Source organism: Pelmatolapia mariae, linkage group LG15, assembly GCF_036321145.2.
Source record: "Pelmatolapia mariae isolate MD_Pm_ZW linkage group LG15, Pm_UMD_F_2, whole genome shotgun sequence".
NCBI lineage: Eukaryota > Metazoa > Chordata > Actinopteri > Cichliformes > Cichlidae > Pelmatolapia > Pelmatolapia mariae.
The window spans coordinates 14,972,135-14,991,610 of NC_086240.1; the positions used below are offsets into that span (position 1 = coordinate 14,972,135).

Below are 19,476 nucleotides of genomic sequence, written 5' to 3' on the forward strand. Positions count from 1 at the left end.
CAGTAATAGAAATCGACAAAAAACAAGCAGTAAAATAAAATAAATTAAGAAACATTTTTTAGATGAATTTTGTTTGTTAAGTGATGCTTTATGTGTGAATTTTCACCCATTTAACACTATTTTTGTCACCCTGTGGAGGTCTAAACAAACCAAAAGTAGACTAACATATTTTAAACATGTATGATTTTCTTTGAATTTACTTAATTTTTATGAGTCAAAATACTCAAAGTAAAAAAAAAAAAAAAGCCACACAGGACACACTGCTGTACTTCCACGTGATGATGGGAAGATCTATGAAAACAAGCCTGCAAATCTGTAGGTTAATCAGCTACACCCATTAGGGGTCTAACTTCATCATTTGCTTTTGATTGTAATTGGTTGATTCATTATTTCCTTGTTTTTTTGTGTGTGTTTTTGCTGTTGTCATGGCCACCCTATTATTCCGCAGAGTTCATTAAAATGTAATTTAATCCCATCCAATCATCTAATCTAATCTCAGTGCATAATAGCCTTATGTAGCTACACCAACCCCTTTTGATACAGGACCTCAACAAAACACATTGCAAGCAGTGCACTGCAGCGCATAGCATATCATATAGCACACGTTACAGCTTGCAGCTTCCCACAGTGGACGTGGGTTGTTTTATGATCTACACAACTATTGGGCGCGTGCTGTTGATGGTTCCGAGTCCAGTTTCTTTCCCCCCCACACACACCCATTTTCCTCTTTGAATCTTGGGACAGAAATGAGAAGCAAGAAAGCATGTAATTGACAAAGTCACGTGTTCTCACTACGGGAACGGGCACAGCCAGCTCGAGAGCGAATGAGAGCGAAGACGAGAGCGAGAGAGGGAGTAAGAGAGGCAGCCACCGAGAGAGAGAGAGGGGTAGAGCAGTAGGCTACAGAGGTGGTGTGAGTGAGGAAGGGATTGAAGGGAAGAGAGAAAGACATGACAAAAATATCAAAAGGCAGAAAGCACGCCGTACCATGCGAGCTAAACTGGTGACCGATGGGATCGAGGATGTCGGATTAATGGTGACTACCGCAGCCCGTTTTCGCAGAGGAAGCTTCTCTATTGCAACTTGGGCGCAGAGGGTCCGCGGGGAAACATGGCCGAAGGTTATTCTGCAATTATTTTCTATTTTCTGCTCTTAGTTTTTGTTGTTGTTATATATATATATTTGCTCCACGTGAGCTCGCGCGAGAAGGGAGAAGGAGGCAAGGTGCAGCGTGATTATTGTTCCAAACCTCAAAAAAAAAAGAAAAAAGAAAAAAAAAAGCCTGAACCGCCACACTGCCGAGCACCACATCTAACCACGTCTGGCAGCATTAAGATAGATCCACTGTTAGAGCGTATATGCTTTTCAAGCCACTAGTAAAGCTCGAGGAACCATGTGTACACCTGCCCTCTTTTTCCTCCCCTTATAGCATGCAACTCCACATCAGGAGCGGGCTGTAGATGCACGAGAAAAACCCTCCACAAGTTACACCACTGAGCATGCCTGTGCACGAATCAGAGGCATTCATCTGTCATGGAGTAACAACTTTTTCCCCCCTTTTTTTTTTGGTTGAGGGAAAGTCTAGTTGATGCACATCGGCTCACAGCACCACGCGTCCCTCTTCGCTTATGTGACATGTGAAAAATAGTATAGGAAATTTCTACCGGCCCTGAACTTCGCATAGCCTGTACTTGAAGTGGAGGGGATTCCCCTCACGCTTCTTGGAGAAGTTTTCTTTATTGCTTTTCGTTTTTTTTAGCAACAGAGCTCATTAAACTTATATAAACGTGTATGCACGCAGGGCGGTGAGTGTTGAGCGGCGTGTCTGCGAGCACAAACAAAATGTTCTAACTCGCCTCTTGTACTGCCCGCTCGTTCTACAGGAGGGTCGGGTAAAGGTGGCGGAGAAGACCCCGCCAAGTCCGCCGAGCAGGAGGAGGACCGCACTCGACCTCAGGTCCTGTCGGGATCGGGCTTCTGCAAATGGTTCAACGTCCGGATGGGATTTGGATTTATCTCAATGACCAACAGCGAAGGGAGCCCCGTTGAACCCCCTCTGGATGTTTTCGTCCACCAAGTAAGTTGATGAAAACGTACACACAAGCACCGAGGAATACGCGTCTGCGTCGTGGTGATGTGGTGGGCATTGGCCTCATCCGGATTTTCCTTTCTTTGAAAAAAAAAAAAGAAGAAGCGTGGAAAAGCGACGAATGATTGAATACTTTTTATTTCCTCTGCCAAAAAATGCTACTGTTACCTCAGATCCCATCTTGCTGTCCTCGGGCCCCTTTTTAATTCTTCTTCACAGCGATAGTTACACTGTATCATCCGGATGTTTTGCCTTGCCCGACACGTTACTGTGTAACAACACGTTGTCCACATGCTTAAGGGACAGGAAAAACCAAACCAAAACAAACAAACGACACACACACACACAAAGTTTTCCTCCGAGGCACATGCGTTTAGCTCTCCCTTTGCTTCCTCTTTGAAGGGAAAGGGAAGAAATGTCGTGTGGATATGACACGGTTAGTTTCACACTTGGCCCTGTAATGGACAGCAGAGCTTGCTTGATATCCAGCCAGCTAACATGTCGGAGAGCGTGTTTTTTTTTTTTTTTAACTCACTGCTGGGTTCTGTTCTGGGAAGGTGGATTTTGCCCAGTGCTGTTGTTTGCTTGATGTACTTGAACCGTATGTGCAGTTTATAGAAACATCCTTTTACTTTCATACCGAATGGTGACGTGAAGCCCGGCCTGTGTGTCCCCCTCCCACTCCCTCCGCGTGTACTGCTGATTTATTGTGCATGGAGTTCATTTCAGAGGCCTTGTTTTTGACTGCTACAGCAAACAAAGAGCAGTGAAGTCCTCCCTTGTTTTAGCTCCCCTTTCCCTCCGTTAAATCGCCCTTTTTTACGGTCCTATAAAGTGCCTTTAAAATTCTCGAGGAACGACAGATGACGAAGAGAGGCATTTTTTTTGCCATTTCATTTGACACACTCTCTCTCTCTTCATTGTAGAATAGTGGGATGTTGTGCTGAACTAGGGGTCAAATTTTAGCAGTGAAAAAAAAAAGATGACTCCACTGATTACTATAAGGCAAATTAGTAGCACTGGGAAATATGGATTATGGTTGCATAAAGGCATTAGTTTATTTAGGTAAAAAAATATATATAATGTAACTCAAACACTTACAGTATGTTTTTTTTTTTTCAAGCTGCATGCCAGTCTAAAAATAGAAAGTGGGACCACAGCTTCACATGGTTTACTATCCAATGTCTTTTTGAATGGCATTTGAGTGTGTTCTGCACCAGCAGGGTAGTTTCCATCTCTCTGAGCTCTGCTGCATTCAGCTCAGTTTATATGGAAAAATAAATAAATAAATACAAATAAAAAAATATATATACATATGTACATTTCAAATTGTCCGCAGTATTTGATTGACCAAATGTGTTCACTGCCATTGAATTCTGACACCAGTAAAGCTGGTTGTTTAGTGCATTTAGTTTGGCTATAAACGTGATAATCGAGAGTTATAAAAATATCTGCATTAAAATCCTGGAGTAAAGTGCAAAAAATATTCAGTGAATAACAACAATATGTTGAGCTTTGCTTCATGCTTCATGCTTCATGCGCATCTTCATATGCACGTAATAATATAGCCTGACATGTATTTTTAAATTTTTTTGTTAACATTTATATGTATGTGGATGTTTTCATGCGCTCTTACTGTGCCTGCATGAAACAAGCCCAAGCTCGGGAAAGTGGATGACTACAGCACTATGTTATCAGATTTTGATTGATACGTTCACATTGTGGCTTCATCGACTGAAAGCACTGCATCTGTCCATACACTCCAGACTCCTGTCTTCCCTGCTGCTCAGAGATGTTTTAGGAGTGGATCAGGCCAACAAGGGTGAATAAAGGTGTGCTCTGGGAAACAGTCTTAAGAGCTGAGCAGGAGTCTAACAGAACACTGTGTGTCTCAGTAGTTTGTAGCCTATAAGGCAGAAAAGGCTTGTGCGGTATATTGTTGCTTTACATAGGAAAAATATTTTGATCCACAATGCAAGAAAGGCTCACTAGGTACTGTGATGATGGCGGTGTATAGATGAAAATGTTTGCAGAGCTACTCTGTAACAATTCATTTGTTTTTTCATATTTTGGGAGGGTGGTGGGGACCAAATTGTTCCTAATATAGCTTTTTGTTAAATTATAGCATTCAGTGAATCATATGTTTACACTCGATCATTTGTGTCCCAGTGTTTCTGGCAGCTGTACGCGCTCACAGTGACACGACTGTCATTTAGCACAAAGGGGAAGACATCGTGCATTCATAAACACGCTGTCATAATAAATGCAAACAACCCCGTGATTTCTTTGGAAGGATTCACACTCGTGCATTCGTATTAAATCGGTCACTCATTCTCTCTGATTGTTCCACCCTCTCTGTCTCTCTGCTAGCAGCCTGGAGCCATTTGAATATACTGATGTTATTTCCAGGTTTAAGAGAAATGTTCAGATTTGGAAATATTGAATACAGATCTGGCCTGTTATGTCTTAAGTAGAAAAATTATTTAAAAGTCTTGAAGCCATAATAATTCTTTTAGGATGCATTTTGTCATTTTTAATCAGTGGCAAGCTCACAATCAAACCAACTTAAAACAAAGGTTATGAATTATTTTACACATTTGTGGTAAAAGGGTCGTTGTTGAAATAAAACTATCAGAAAGAATGCAGATTTATTCTTGCACAACACTGACCCTATCCGCATGTGAAAAGCTGAGGTAAGAAAGATAGGGAGGGGAAGAGGGAGCATGAGGACAGGAGGAAGGGGGGAAGAGAGGAGGAGTTTCCTTAAGAGAGGGAAAGAGGAGGGATGTGGGAAAAAAAAGTGTGGGTGAGGGGTGGGGGTGCTGGGCTGGGGACGGCGGTAGTCTAAGAGGAAAACATGAGTGAGAGGTTGGAAAAAGACGAGCGAGTGGTGGAGCGGGAGGTAAAGGAGGGAGGGTGTGATTGCGCTTGTGTGTGTGTGTGTGTGAGAGAGAGAGAGTTAGTGTGAGCCCCCCTACCCCCAGAGCACGAGGCCTCTTCCTGGGAGGCCTCTTCATCACGGCTCCTATCTGATCGCTTCCTTTCGGAAGGTGTGAGAGAGTAATTAAGCATCTTCACTCTCTCCTTAGTGATTCCACTATTACATTATCTCTGTGTGTCAACCACTTCTCTACCTGGGCTGAGTGTTTTTTAATATATATGTGTGTGTGTGTGTGTGTGTGTGTGTGTGTGTTTGGGAGGGGGGGGTGTCTCTCCTTGGGCATTCTTTAAAAAGAGGAATTTCTTAAAGACAAAAAGGCAAGAGGGTAGGCGAGGGGTTTAGTGGGTTGGGGGTGCTGCCTGCCCTTTGTCGGTAATCAGTTTGAAATGTTGAACAGTTTGCTGTTGCTATTCTCCTGAAACCCCATGAGTGTGTGTGCAGTTTATGAATCCCTTACGAATGTGTGTGTGTGAGCACTTCTTACTTTCTGCTTTCAGCCACCAGGTTGTCGATGCCTACGTGTGATCCGTTGTAAGATGTTCTAGGTTTTTGATTGTGCATGTGCGCACTCGAGAGAGAGAGAGAGAGAGAGAGAGAGAGAGAGAGAGAGAGAGAGAGTGTGTGTGTGTGTTTTGTGTAGTGAGGTTAAAGTGGGCCCCTAGTGAGATTAACCTCTGGTCCGTGTCACCGTTTGGCATGCAGGCCCCACCCATCTCTGCCTGCAGATAGCCAGTATCAGGCTTTGTGTCTCCTGCAGCCACACTACTCCACTCACCCACACCACCGCCACCACCACCCTTCCCGTCTTTACATCAAATAAAGCAAAAGAAGAAGAAAGACAAGTCATGTGACTTCCTTTTGAGGAGCTGGCCGCATATAGCGGATGTTTGATTGGTAATTGGAAGGGTGATGGAGTAGACACAGAAGGGCTACAATAAAAAAAGAGCAGCAGTTCCGCTGGTCATGTCAGTATGAGCTGATTAAGGATTTAAGCATTTAATTAATCTATTTTTTTAATTACCAGGAATGAAAAATTCCAGGAGGCTCTTTCTAGTTCTTTCTTTAATATTTAATGTTCTTGGCTGCTCAGTTCTTTTATGCAATGCTTGATAGATTTTAAGGACTACAGTCTGCAATTTGTTTTTATTTATTAGCACTTTGTTTCTTCATTGATCATTTTGTCCTAAAAATGTCAGAAATGAGTTAAACGTGCCCAAACTTAAGACTGTTTTTTTTAATCTCTAAAGCAAATTTAGATATCCAATCAAATGTCCATGACAAAGAAAAGCATCAAAAATGAAAAAAATAATAATCATCAAAGACCTAATTAATTAATTAAACAACTGTTTCATTTCCAAAGGATAGAGAAAAGTTAGATTTAGAAACAACATGTGTAAACAGAAGTTTAAAAGCTTTTCTTTTGGAGAGATTTGTCTGAAACAGTGTGTAGCATGAGTTTTAATTTGCGATAATCTATAGTCAAATTTCTATTAAAAATTGCTAGAGAGACAGATGAAAGCAATTTATATGTAAAAACACAGTTGTTGCAAAAGCTCAAATAAAAAATAAAGATAATGATTAGATAAAGATTAGAGCTATTATAGTAAATAAAATGTATAAAATCCCTCAATTAAACATCTGACTACATTTATCTCATGTTCATTCTCTGTATTCATGTTATAATTCATCAGATCCGAGCTAATAACCAGCTCATTTTTGTGTCATGTTTGTCACGCATTACATCATCATCTGTCTACTTTGTTAGATTGGGTGAGTTCAGTGCCAAAGCATACAAAGAAAAAAAAAACAGCTGCTGTTTTTTGCCTCTGTAAATAGATTCAACTGTAAAATCAATTAAATAATGATTGTAACTCAAATTGTATGCACTACCAATGTACACGTGTAAGGTTTGAAAGGTTTGCATTGATCCATCATTTTTCCTAAAAGAAAACGTGAAAAATTAAAACCTTTTAAAAATGATTTCTGTCATTTTAAATTTATGATATATTCCATCATTTGTTCTTTTGTGAAAGTGACACCTCTTTAAATGGCTGGCAGTGAATCTTTGCAGTGACACTGGACTGTTTCTGTTTTGAATGGGTGCAGTTATTAGCAGGCTGTGTGTTTTATCACCAGTCACCTCAGTGAGGTTCATTTCCCCCTCTCATGCTGATAAATGTACCAGGATGATCTAGTGCTTCCTTCCCCAGATCAAATATTTGGCCCAGTCATAATCGGGGGTGTTGGATGTTGTTAATTTGAAGCAGGGGAAACATGAAGGCTTTTAACTGTTTGATGGGGGCTGGGCGAGGTTCAAAGGTCAGAGCCACTAATGACAACGTGTTGAGGAGGGCTGCGGTGTCACCGACATAAGAGCGGCTCTGTTGGTGGTTTTCACTGGCATGTTTGTGTATCTGTGTGTGTGTGTTTCGTCTCCCTTTCTTCTTTGGTTTATATATATCCTGTTGGGTTATGTCCATCTGAGCTGATCTAGCCCAGCTTTGTCCACTTAGCATTTCCTGTGTATTAAAAGCTACTCAGTGACACCAAGCCACATGTTGACCACCATCTCCCTCTACTCACTCACCTCTGCACATTCCCGTTCCTCTTAGAAACGAGCACAATACCCTTCTCCACCTCTGATTTAAGGCATCCCATAATTAGCCATTCCATAGCTGGTGGTCGCCTCGGAGAGAGGCTGGTGGAGGATGGTGGCTCTCCTCTCTCTTGCTTCCCCATCCCCTCACATTACAGCTTCCTGTATTGATTGCTGGGTCTGGTGATGACGAGGGCCGGCTGATGAAAAGGAGGGCTATTTCTATCTAGGATGTCAGTGTCGATATTGATCTCTGGCTCTTTCCCACACACACACACACACACACACACACACACATATATATATATATACATATATATGGTAACATGCATGAAGACCTAAAGATATTTATTACACATAAGGAAGCTTGCAAGCATAATCAAGCCCTTTTAGAGTATCTTTCGATCCTTTTGTTGGATAGGTTTCTTCCATTTAAGGCATGGTGCTGGCTGCTGGTGACTCTTAAGTTTAAGCACAGAGTGGTGGTGTGGTCTTCCCAGCAGGCTGGGGGTGGTGCTACGATGGTTATACCACTGACCTCAGGATTTCTCCTGCTGACCTGTGGGGTTCCTGATCAAATGGTGGTTTTGTTCCTGGCCTCCCCCAATTCCAGCCACTGATCAGGAGTTGCTCCTCCATTGGAGCTGAACAGAATGCGGTGGAGGTAGTTCCATGAACCCCCACCCCCCACCCTTGTCCTCCTCTTCCTCCAGATTCCCACCCATATCCACCTCCCTGTGCTAAGCCACTCCCCCATTTTGTGCTAGAGTCTCTCTTGCTCTCCTTCTCTCTTTTTCGTTCTGCTTGGCATTCTTTCATTCCCTCACCTTAGCCGTGCCCTTTCCTGACCTCTTTGCGTAAACTGAAACGGGTCAGGACACCCGCCAGGTCACTTGAGAGGAGGGGACTCAGGTTGCAGGTTCTGATTTGTGAAGTTTTCTCACACACACACACACGCTTACACATGCATAGAGCAGCTCAGTGGCACACATGTATATACAGATCCATATGCTGCAGTTTATTACGTAATTGCAGAGACTGAGCTGTTGCAAGTGAACGCGTCAGAACTTATCTGACACAAACATGATGCCATAACCTATATGGAGGAGATTTTAGTGTGTGTGTGTGTGTCTATGTGTGTTTTCCTGCATTTCTACAGAACAAAAGGGGATGTGTGGTTTCCTCACTGGTGCATTGTGGGAACTGAGTGAGTTGGAGGGGGGGATAGAGTGCTGAGACAAACCACTCAACTTTGACCTGGAGAGACAAGCTGCTTCTGGACTGAAGACAGGAGAGGAAGAGGAAGGGCTCGTGTGCCATAGTCTAGAAACCAGCTGATGTTTATTTATCATTATTCTGAATATATTGTGTTTCATGGGGGATGGGCACAACCTTTTGTTGTCTTTTTACTGATATCTGCTGAACAAATGCCTTTTAGCCATTCAGATGGTCTAATGATGGTAATTATAAAATCAATTGGTGTTTTCATTTGAATGAACAGGATATAGCTCGGTCGTAGCTTCTCGTTTGGTTGATTATTTTGCTGGTATGAGCAGTTTACTTTGATAAAAGAATAGGTTAATGAATATGGAATCTTAACATTATTACTATTATTATTTTGTAACATAATGTTTTGAGATTGATCATGAAGCTGCTTGCTTAGTTTGTGACTCTCCTCACCGTCCTTTCTGTGTTATTCCCTTTTTTGCATCTGTGGTGCATAATCTTTCCTCTTGCTCATTTCCATTCCCCGATTCTCATCTATTCCTCAAAGCCAAATCCAATAGCTGAATGCCCAAAATGGATGAGTCTTCCATCAGCAATCGACTAGAAGCAAAGTGGCCTTGGCTGTAAGTCTCACTTACTGCAGTGGGGGAATCAAGAAGGACATCAGAGGAAGAATGAATGAGTGAATTTTGGACATTTTGCTTTTAATGCTAACAAAGGCGATTTTCTCTTTCGAATAAATTGTTGAAATGTTAAAATGTGGGAAAAAAAGAAAGAATTGTTTAAAAAAGGTTAAATATGAAGTCACAACTCTTCCGTGTATATATCTATATTTTCTGAGGACTAAACTGAAAACCTATTTATTGTTTTATTATATAAAAAAAGTAAAGCAAAAAAATTGTGTATTATTACTCATTGTGAGAGAGGCCTTTGGAATCCGGATTAATAGCTATTTGGTAAAAGTTTACGTTTCATATGTACTAATTTGTGTTTAAAATATATGAAAAAAATCAAAATCCAAAAATCTCCAATGAAAAAAAAAAATTAAAATGCAGGGAAATAACATAATTATATATCAGCATTGTTCAAGTTTAAGAAATTTGATGGCTTTCTAAAACTTTTTTGTACTGAACTATAAGTTGTAAAAATACCAATTCTAAAAAACAAACAAAAAACAAAAACAAAACAACAACTAATAACCTTTATTATTTGAAACTGAAGTTAGTTTTTTTCATGATATCAAAGTTTGTCTTTGATATAATTCTTTTAAGGAATAAAGTTCAAGTAAAGGGAAGTAAAGATAAGAAAAGGGAAAATATTAAAAAAATGCAACTTACTTAAATTGTCTAAATTATATATATATATAAAATTTTTAAAAATGCATAAAAATTACTTTAAAAACAGAAAAAACGAACATAAACTGATTTATTTAATGTAGAGTGGATATTTTATTTTTTCTTATCTATTTGAAAGTTTTTCTTTAATCCTAAGAAAGTCTTGGCGTGACCCTCATTTACCGAGTGCTGTGATATGTTGAGTGTCTTTAGAATACATTTTATTAAGAATTTTTAAAAAGATTTTTGAATAACTGGGTGTTGTAATAACGACAGTTTGTGTTACCTGAATTTTTCAAGGCGACCTAACAGATCCCAAGAAAATGTATTTGATTGCATATTATTACATTTAGATATTCTTTGTGTTTGCAGTAGGTTTTGAAGTTTTTTCCGCTGTGTGAAACAAGGTTAAATGTTTTCCTTTTTTTTCATACTTGTTTTCCTGAAGGAAGCAGAGACATATTAAATGTATTTCGTTTCACTTCCATTTAATCCACGTGGTATCCCAGTGGTCATTTATTGTACAGTGGTTTTCACATGGACAATTATCCGAGTGCAGTGAGTTCAAACACTATTCTTAGTTTGTAATTAATTCCCACATCCTCTGTACGTCTTTCCTCTCTCTTAGGTTTTCATCTCTATCTACAAACCACCTATAGAGCGCCTTTAGCTTCCTGTAACCTCAGTCGTTGCAGAAAAATGCTGCTGTGCACAATTTCTCTCCGTCTTCTATAGTTTCACATCTATATCATCTGATCATTTGTGCCTTTCTCTTCCTTTGTCTCCTACATATCTGGCTCTACAGCATGCACTGCTTTTACAGATAGCCTGTGTGTTATTTATAGGTCTTGATGTATAGTAGGTAGTAGGTTTGCTCTGCACACTGCATGCCCATGTGGGCGTGTGTTTACCTATAAGAGCTGCAGGGCTTGCTGCGATTCATGAAGGTCACGGATTCTGTGCCTATCAGCCGTCCGCTCTGTGCGATCAACAAGACATAAATCATTGTCCAGTGGTTATGTAGTAACTAAATCAATATTTCCGATCATGTAGATAAGATGGATGGTGGATGCTTTAAAAAAAAAAAAAAGACTGTATAGGTGTAACATTCTTGTCTTTTAAGCCTGCAGAAAAGGAAGTGGTGTCTCTGCGAAAAGTAGATAAAGAGAGTAAACCAAGGACATATCATGAGAGATAAGTCGCTCTGTGGAGCAACCTTCACGGCAGTTGGTACAAACCACATATAGTCAATCCACCATGTTTGAAGTAATGTATTTGCCTCTCGATGTTCATTGTCTGCTAATACTTGTTGTGTTCGCTGCATGTGGCAGTGTGTAAAAGCCCACCTCGTGGACTTGCCCGTGTTAATAAAGTAAATGTTGATTCTTGAGCTATGTGGAAATAAAAGGAGTTGATTGGAGAGCTTTTTGTGTGCAGACATAATAATATATCTGGCAACTGCTCAATGTGTAGATTTAACCTAATGGGTGTGGGCTTGCGTAACATTAACGCTTCATCTTATGCAGACAGAAAGAGGAACTAATCCATTTTCACTGAAAGACTGCATTTTCTGCCTAAGAAGGGGGCTGTCTTTAAGTCTAGCTGCATACTGAAGGCTATTAAAGTGTAATAGCCTTTGTCAGTTTCCATGAATCATTTGGGGTTAAAAAAATATTCAATATAACCAACAAAGGTAAAACGCACCCTGATACTGCTGTATAAAAAGCCTTTAAAGCTAACATAATAGAGATCTTTCAGTTGCCTTTAATGAGCTACCTTATTCAGTGACGTGGCTTACTATTATAAAAGAATCAGATTTACATTTTCCTGGAACAGTTTTGCTCTTACAAAATCTAACGTCCTATAAATGAACCTTTAAAGATTTATTTTTGTATAGGCTTGAAATTATAATATTTTAACCTAAGGAAAACAAATGCTTTGACATTAAAATTAAAGCAATTTCAACAAACATGAGCCCTAACGTGTCGGATACTCTAGTTTATAACACACAGGGCGTTATCCTACCTACACACTCTTGTGTCTTGCATTCGGCAATAAGCATCTGCCTCTTTTAAAGGGATAATTGCCCTTTTTTATTCTTCCAACAGAGCAAACTAGTGATGGAGGGCTTCCGCAGCTTAAAGGAGGGTGAGCAGGTGGAGTTCACCTATAAGAAGTCCTCTAAGGGCCTGGAGTCCCTGCGGGTGACCGGACCTGGTGGGGGACCCTGTGCAGGCAGCGAGAGGAGACCCAAAGGGAAGGTCCCATTGCAGAAACGCAAACCAAAGGGAGACCGGTAGGTTTTTATTCATTTTTGAAACAAAAAAAAATTTATGTGTATGTTTTGTGACTGCATGAATGTAATCACACGTATGCATGGTTTTCCTGAAAATGTGAAATACGTGAATGCGTATAGGTGCCTGTGGCTAGCTTTGAGAAAGCAAGACTACGCTGTAGCAATAGGAAACATATTCTATATGTACAGCTACCCGCAGTGAGCGGCTTCTGAGTGGGCTGAGATTATAGATTAAATCTATTCAATCTGCCTCGGTACATGCCTGTTGCTATGGTTATTGTGCACCATAATAAGGAATTGAATAGGGCACTTCGCCTGCCATTGCCGCTATTTTAAATCAATTTGCCAGCTTTCACATTAGAGACTATATTAGCATGGGGGTAGATTGGACCTATATGCATCTCAATGCAGCGGTAGCCAAATCAATTGTTTTGTCCTCAGTTGAATCCTGAAGGGAGCTTTGCTAAAATCTGCAGAGGGAGCCATAGGGAGTGCCTTGAAAACGCTAAGCAGAGTCCTCCTGTCCTCCTACTGAAAGAAAGGGCCCTCATTTGATGTGCGGCAAATCCTGCCAGGTAGAGTCTAAGTACTGTATCTGTTGTGGGAAGGTATCACATGATTTCAAGGCTTCATTTACATGAGAAAGTGTAGCGCTGGCACCCTTTATGTTGCTGCATCACTGTTGCTTCAGTGCTCCAATGCAGCACTATCGAGTTTTTTTTTTGTTTTTTTTTAATAGTGGTAAAGAAAAGCATTTGTTAGAAAGGAAGAAACTGTATCTGACAGAGAAGGCTCCCTGATTGGTTTACACAGCTGAATAATTCAGCTTATTTTGGATAATTGATCCAGCGTTAGGTCAAGTGTCTGTCTTCTGCTAATGTGGTAGCAAGGTGGTTTTGGATTCAGTGATGGCAGGTGGATGTGTGTTTCTGTCTTTGTGAGTGCTGGTCAGTGGGAGCAGCTACTGGTGGGTTACGCTGCGGGTTATTCTGCTATGCAATGGATCATTTCTTTCTTTTCTCTAGAGCTGCTCAGATCACGTTCTATAAAACTGTTCAGTTTAAAAATTGAGTAAACAATTCATTGGTTGTGGAAATAGTGGCTAAAAACTTTAGTGATGACAGCATTGATTTTCTATCAAACAGAAATGAGCAGAGAAGTCGATGTTTAACAGTAATTGTAGAGAAATGTTCATCAGCTGTTGCAGAATTTTCTTTAAACTAATTAAGCACTCATCTGTAACCATTTCCCTGAAAATAAATTACCATTAGCATTTAAAGCTCATTAGTCTTAATCTGTGATAAAAACATTCTTCAATATTAAACTTAAAGGACATCCAAATATTTTGAGCTGTTTTGTCTTCATCCAGGTTTTTCCCAGTTTGATATGAAATTTAGTCTATCAATAAAACATGAAATTTGTATATTTGTAAAGAAAGGTTTTAGCAAAAATGTATTAAAAAGCTACAGTTAGAGAAGCTTTTATTGAATAAAGCTGAAAAGGAAAAATGTACGTGTATGTGTCGATGATTCTTCACTGCACAAGTTTTGTTTGCAAGAAAATTGAAATTGCACTTCTGACCTGGTATTGTTTTCTCTTTGTGTTGCAGGCATTTGAATCAAATTAGCTGAGATTAAACTGTGCTTTTATTACACTAAATGAATGCATGACCTGAGACATACAAGAAATCTGAATTACATGAGTGAATATTTTAAACTTTAAAACCTAAATTCTCCAATAAATTGATGGATTTTCATGCTACCTTGGGATTTGAACTATAATTAGTATATAAATATAATTATTTAATTGCACGAATTAATTTATCAGATCACTGTACTTGTATGAATCCAGGTTTTGAGGACACTTACTAATTACCTCTTAAAACCTACCTTTAAGTCTTTCTTAATTAATGTCACAGCTTTTAGTGAGGTAGCAGTCTTATCTGTAGTCTCTATTATATTCTTTATGGTTTATTTATTGTAGAAAAATAATACTTTTTCTTTACAAAGAACAATTAAACATTGCATTAAATTTTTCTTATTTAATTCAAACAGCCAGTTGTTATTTTATTGGATGCAAAGAACACAGGTTAAGTAAAGATAATTTATCTGGTTCCGTAGAAAAGGCTGTCATGGTTCAATTTCTTATTTAGTGGCAGCAATTTGCAGTCGGGTCTACTTGTCGATTCTTATTTTGTTAATTGGTAATCAAATCAGATGCACCTTAAAATGAGTGCAGTAAGCAGTTATTTCATAATGATAGGCGGTTGAGTTTTGCACTGCTGCAGTAGAAATTTAACACAAACTGATGAATGCAGAATCATCTGTTCTAGACTTCATTGCCCAAGATTTTTACACCAGGACATTATTAAAAACCTGAACGGTGACTTGTACGTGACATAAAGCCTTAAAAAAAAGAAAAGAAAATATGACAAAAAATATTTATTATTTAATGCAGTGCAAAGAGAACTGATGGCATCATGACGGGCTAACATTTTGGTCTAATTTCTCTTCATGCTTTTATTGTTGCTATTTCATTGCTGGTATTCTTTTCAGAGCTAATAATATAATGCAGTTTGGCATGCCACAGCGGCCACACCAGACCAAAATCATATACAACACTCCCATCTAGTGGGGAATTTTAGTTGGAGCAGACATTTCTACTCCGCAGTGCCGATGATGGACAAGAATGAAATAAAATCTTTATTCTTCTTTTTTAAAAATTCTTCTTCTTCTTCTTCTTATTGTTATTATTATTATAATTACCATGTTAGAAATGATAGTTATTAGTAGGGCCATAATTTGTTGTAGTTTTGCCTTTTTAAATCAATCAAGTGTGCCGATTTTCAGCTTTAATTCAAAGCATTTTAATGTCCAGGTCAGATCTGTTGCTTCATTATTTCATGACCAATAAAGCAGACATATCTGAAGTTGGTTCCATGTGTTGAATTTGTATTTTTCACTGTGATTTTAAATGTGAGGCACAGAGAAATGTCAGTGCAAGTGAGGGACGACATATTAGGTTTAAACACCAAAATAAATCATAAGTCCCAAATATTCTAAAAACAAATGGATGCACCGGGCAATTCAGCAACATCAAAAGATCCGAAAAACCAAAGGAGACAACTAATGTGCACAACGACAGAATTACTTTCATAGTGAAAGAAAACAACCTCACAACATCTAACACTCTGTCAAAGTCTACAATCAAGAGATGCCTTCATGACGGTAATTACAGAGGCCAGATTAGACATTACAAGAAAACACCTTAACGAGCCTGCACAGTTCTAAAAAAAAAATAAATAAATAAAAAGATTCTTGAAAACAAGATTAGCTTGTGTCATAATGATGGAAAGAGAAACGTATGGACAAAGGAGAGAACAGCTCATGATATGAAGCATACCATGATCCTTGCCAGACATGAAGGAAATATTATGGCATGAGCATATATGGCTACCAACCACTAGTGTTTACTGATGATGTGACCACTGATAGAAGTAGCAGGATGAATTGTGACATGTACAGAGCTATACTCTTTGTTTAAAATTAGCCAAATGTTGCTAAACTGATTGAAGAGCGCTTCAAAGTGCAAATGGTTAACGCTCCATCGAATCCTGCAAACCAAGACTTTCCCTATGCTAAGAAATGGCATATTCTTCAGTGGCCAAGTTAGTCACCTGATCTCAACCTAACTGAACATGCTTTTCAGTTACTGAAAACAAAAGTGAATGCAGAAAGAGCCACGAACAAACCTAGCAGAGCATCTCAAGGGAAGACACACAGCCTTTGGTGATGTCATTGAGTTCTAGGCTTCAGGACTGCCATCTGCAAAGGATTGTCAAAAACAGTCCTTATATTTAAAATTATTCTAGTTTCTCTAATTATCTTTGGGCCTTTGCAAATGGAAGGCTGTAACAACTGCTATAACTCCTATACAGTTGTGTCTTTGTCCAACAAATTATGGATCTAACTGTATTTTAGCCACAAAGTGCTTGCAGATTCAAAACTACAAAGTCTGTTTTCTGTTTTAAGAAAAAGAAAAGGAAAAGCTAAAAACAAAGATCCTGTTCATGCTTTCTGTTCTTTTCTCCTCTGTTCCCTGCAGCTGTTACAACTGTGGAGGTCTGGATCACCATGCCAAGGAGTGTGGCCTGCCCCCCCAGCCAAAGAAATGCCACTACTGCCAGAGCATCACGCACATGGTGGCTCAGTGTCCCCACAAGGCGCTGGCGCCCGCCACAGGCTCTCAGGACCAACATGCGTCTACCTCGGCCTCTAGCCCAGGGACCGGGCCTTACCTCTCTCTCCCAGAGGAAGAGGAGCGCTCTGGCTCGTCTCCTCTGGAGGGCTCCTCCTCTTCCCCTGAGGAGCCCCATACACAACGTGGCTCTCGGACCCAGAGGTGGAGGAAATCCTGAAATAGTCCATAGGGGTGAATCTTTCACCGCTAGCCTCTGACACCTCATGTCTCCTCTCAATCAAGGTTACCTGAAGCTCCCCTCATCTACCTCACACCTGTGAAAAATGGGAGGTCTTTATTTCTTTACTTTTATTGTTTTTTTTTGTTGTTGTTTTTTTTTTTTACAATTTCTAACCAGCGCAGCTATGGCAACGATCAGTGGGGTGCGTGATGGGCAAGAATGTGTGTGACTGACTTGCAGTCATTTGGTGCAGCTATGGCAACCATGGCTGGAATGGTGACTGCAGGGGATTACTCTTGTTTCAGTCTCTGCAGCACGAGAGTGAGAAAAAAACAAAAAACACTGTATAAGTCTAGTCTTGATGATTGTTTTTGCCTTTGTACCCTTGGACCTAAGTGTTGGCCATTATGAATGCTTTTTCTCTACACGACTATCTTGCAGATTTAAAGCCACAAAATATCCTGTAGGCCTAATCATTCTGAAAAATCATGATGCATCCTTTTAGCACACACAGTAGCTCATCTTAAGAAGGATTAGAAGAAGACCTCAAGACCTCAAGACCCTCTAAGCGATAATCCAGACCCGCAGGACCGTTAGCTTGGCTTCTAAAGATCTTTAGGGAAACTTTATGGATCCCAGAGGGAATTTTTTTAAAAAGACAGCCAGCTGCTAGATCACACTCTATACTTCTTAAACACTCACATACATACATACATACCTCTTACATGATATAGACCGGACCAACTGATTGTCAGACATCAAACATGTACAAGACTGAGAGAAAGCGTGTGTCCTGTGCGTGTTACGCATGCTCGAACAGAAAGCAAAACTGTCAGACTGAAGCACCTCTTCCTCAGGTGTGAGTCAACACTATTAACCCTTATGTTTCCTATTATCATAGATAGACACAGTCTATATAAGACATCATATAATCCATCTAGATCATAGTTTAGATTCAAAGTAATGAACTGATCATTAGATTTCCATTTTGGTTGTGGCATAATTAGTTGAAAATAACATTACAGTTTATAAATTATAGTATAAGTCATTAATATATATATATATGTAAAGTCACAAGATATAATTAAAATTCTATTAACTTTAAGTAATGCATTTATAAGGAATTAGCTCTGATCTATAGGTGTATATTGCATGGGATGCTTTGTTGGTGTGTGAAAACTCTCTCTCTATTTAACCATTTTCATTCATGACAAATCAAACTGACTTTAAAAAACCCCCCAAACTCCATATTTTCCCTTTTTTGCTAAATCAGATACTCAGAAATCGCCTTTGATACAGCACAAAAGCTCACCATTTTGTTACAGGTGTAGTACCAGACCATTATACTATCTTTGTATCTTATTTATTTAATACCTCACGAACTATCCTTCTTGAAAAATGAATGTCAAGCCCTTTGCTCTCCCAGCCGTGTTACAGTAAGATCGAACCACCTGTTCCTCTTCCATCTGTGCCTACCATTTGTTAGCCAGCACCAGCCAGGTTAATGCGCAGTCCTCTTTGGGATGAGGTGACACCACTGCTGCTGCTGCTGCTTCAAACTCACTGAAACAAAAAAAAGGAGAGAGAGAGAGAGAGAGAGAGAAAGAGAGAGAGAGAGAATAAGAGTGCTGCTTTTGGTATAACTTGAATCCCAAGCATGGCTTTAGTGGCACTTATTTGTGACCTAACAACTCTTCTCTGACCATACTGAATGTGAAAAGAGCTTATCTGAAGTCGACTCCTCACACAATTCAAGTTGAGTCGCTTTGGAGTTGTATCTTAATGTTCTGACAAATCAAATAACTTTGTACGATTATATCAAACTAGCGTGTGTGTTTTTAAAAGCTCTAAGTAGACAAGCAACTTTTTTTGGTATATTTCCATACCAAAGAGTGTGGCTTTATTTTGTTTTTGAAGGCATTTAATGTTAAGACTTGCTGAAGTGCTTGCTATCCTCGCTCTTTCAAATAAGAGGAACTTATTGCTGAAAGCGCATTAGAGCAGTTGTTGTTGTTGTTTTAATTTTTTTTAATTTAATGTACAGTGTATTTGAATGTGTGCGTGCGTTAAAGATCAAATCTCAACAATGCAGCATGACAGAGATAAAAAAAAAAAGAAGAAGTGAATGACCAAACCACAGAAGGAGCACAGCCCATGCTCGAAACTCTATGGAAACATCTTTTTATATGATGTATTTTTACATTTTTACACACAATTTCTCTCAGGATGATGAACTGTTCTCAGGGAATTAACCAAAAAAGTGTATTTTATTCTTTTGGGAATCATCCACTGACTTTCTCAACAAACTCTGTTAAGCAATGACGAAGAAACATATGTAACCGATTGATGTACTATTAGCAACTACCTCTTGAGTTATACATAGCTGTGCATTTCTTTTTGTTTGTATATACATAATTTTATTTTATTTCTCTTTTTATTTTTTGATGACCTCAACTTTAGATCTCTGTTATACTGAGGTGTTGTGCAAGACGTTCCCTAATGTTGCCACAGACTTCCTGGTCTTCCTTCCCAGTTTTAATGAGTTTTTCTATTACTGCAAAACTTTTTTTTTT

General features: G+C 39.3%; 1 protein-coding gene across 1 annotated transcript; it reads left to right on the forward strand.

The window, feature by feature from the left end:
* The first annotated feature begins 920 nt into the window (after positions 1–920).
* On the forward strand, positions 921–17,818 carry lin28b (lin-28 homolog B (C. elegans)). Its single transcript, XM_063495776.1, has 4 exons — positions 921–1,120; positions 1,884–2,077; positions 12,296–12,483; positions 16,588–17,818. Exons 1-4 carry the CDS (start codon positions 1,111–1,113, stop codon positions 16,898–16,900), a joined length of 705 nt encoding a protein of 234 aa, XP_063351846.1. The 5' UTR covers positions 921–1,110; the 3' UTR covers positions 16,901–17,818.
* Positions 17,819–19,476: the final 1,658 nt, after the last annotated feature.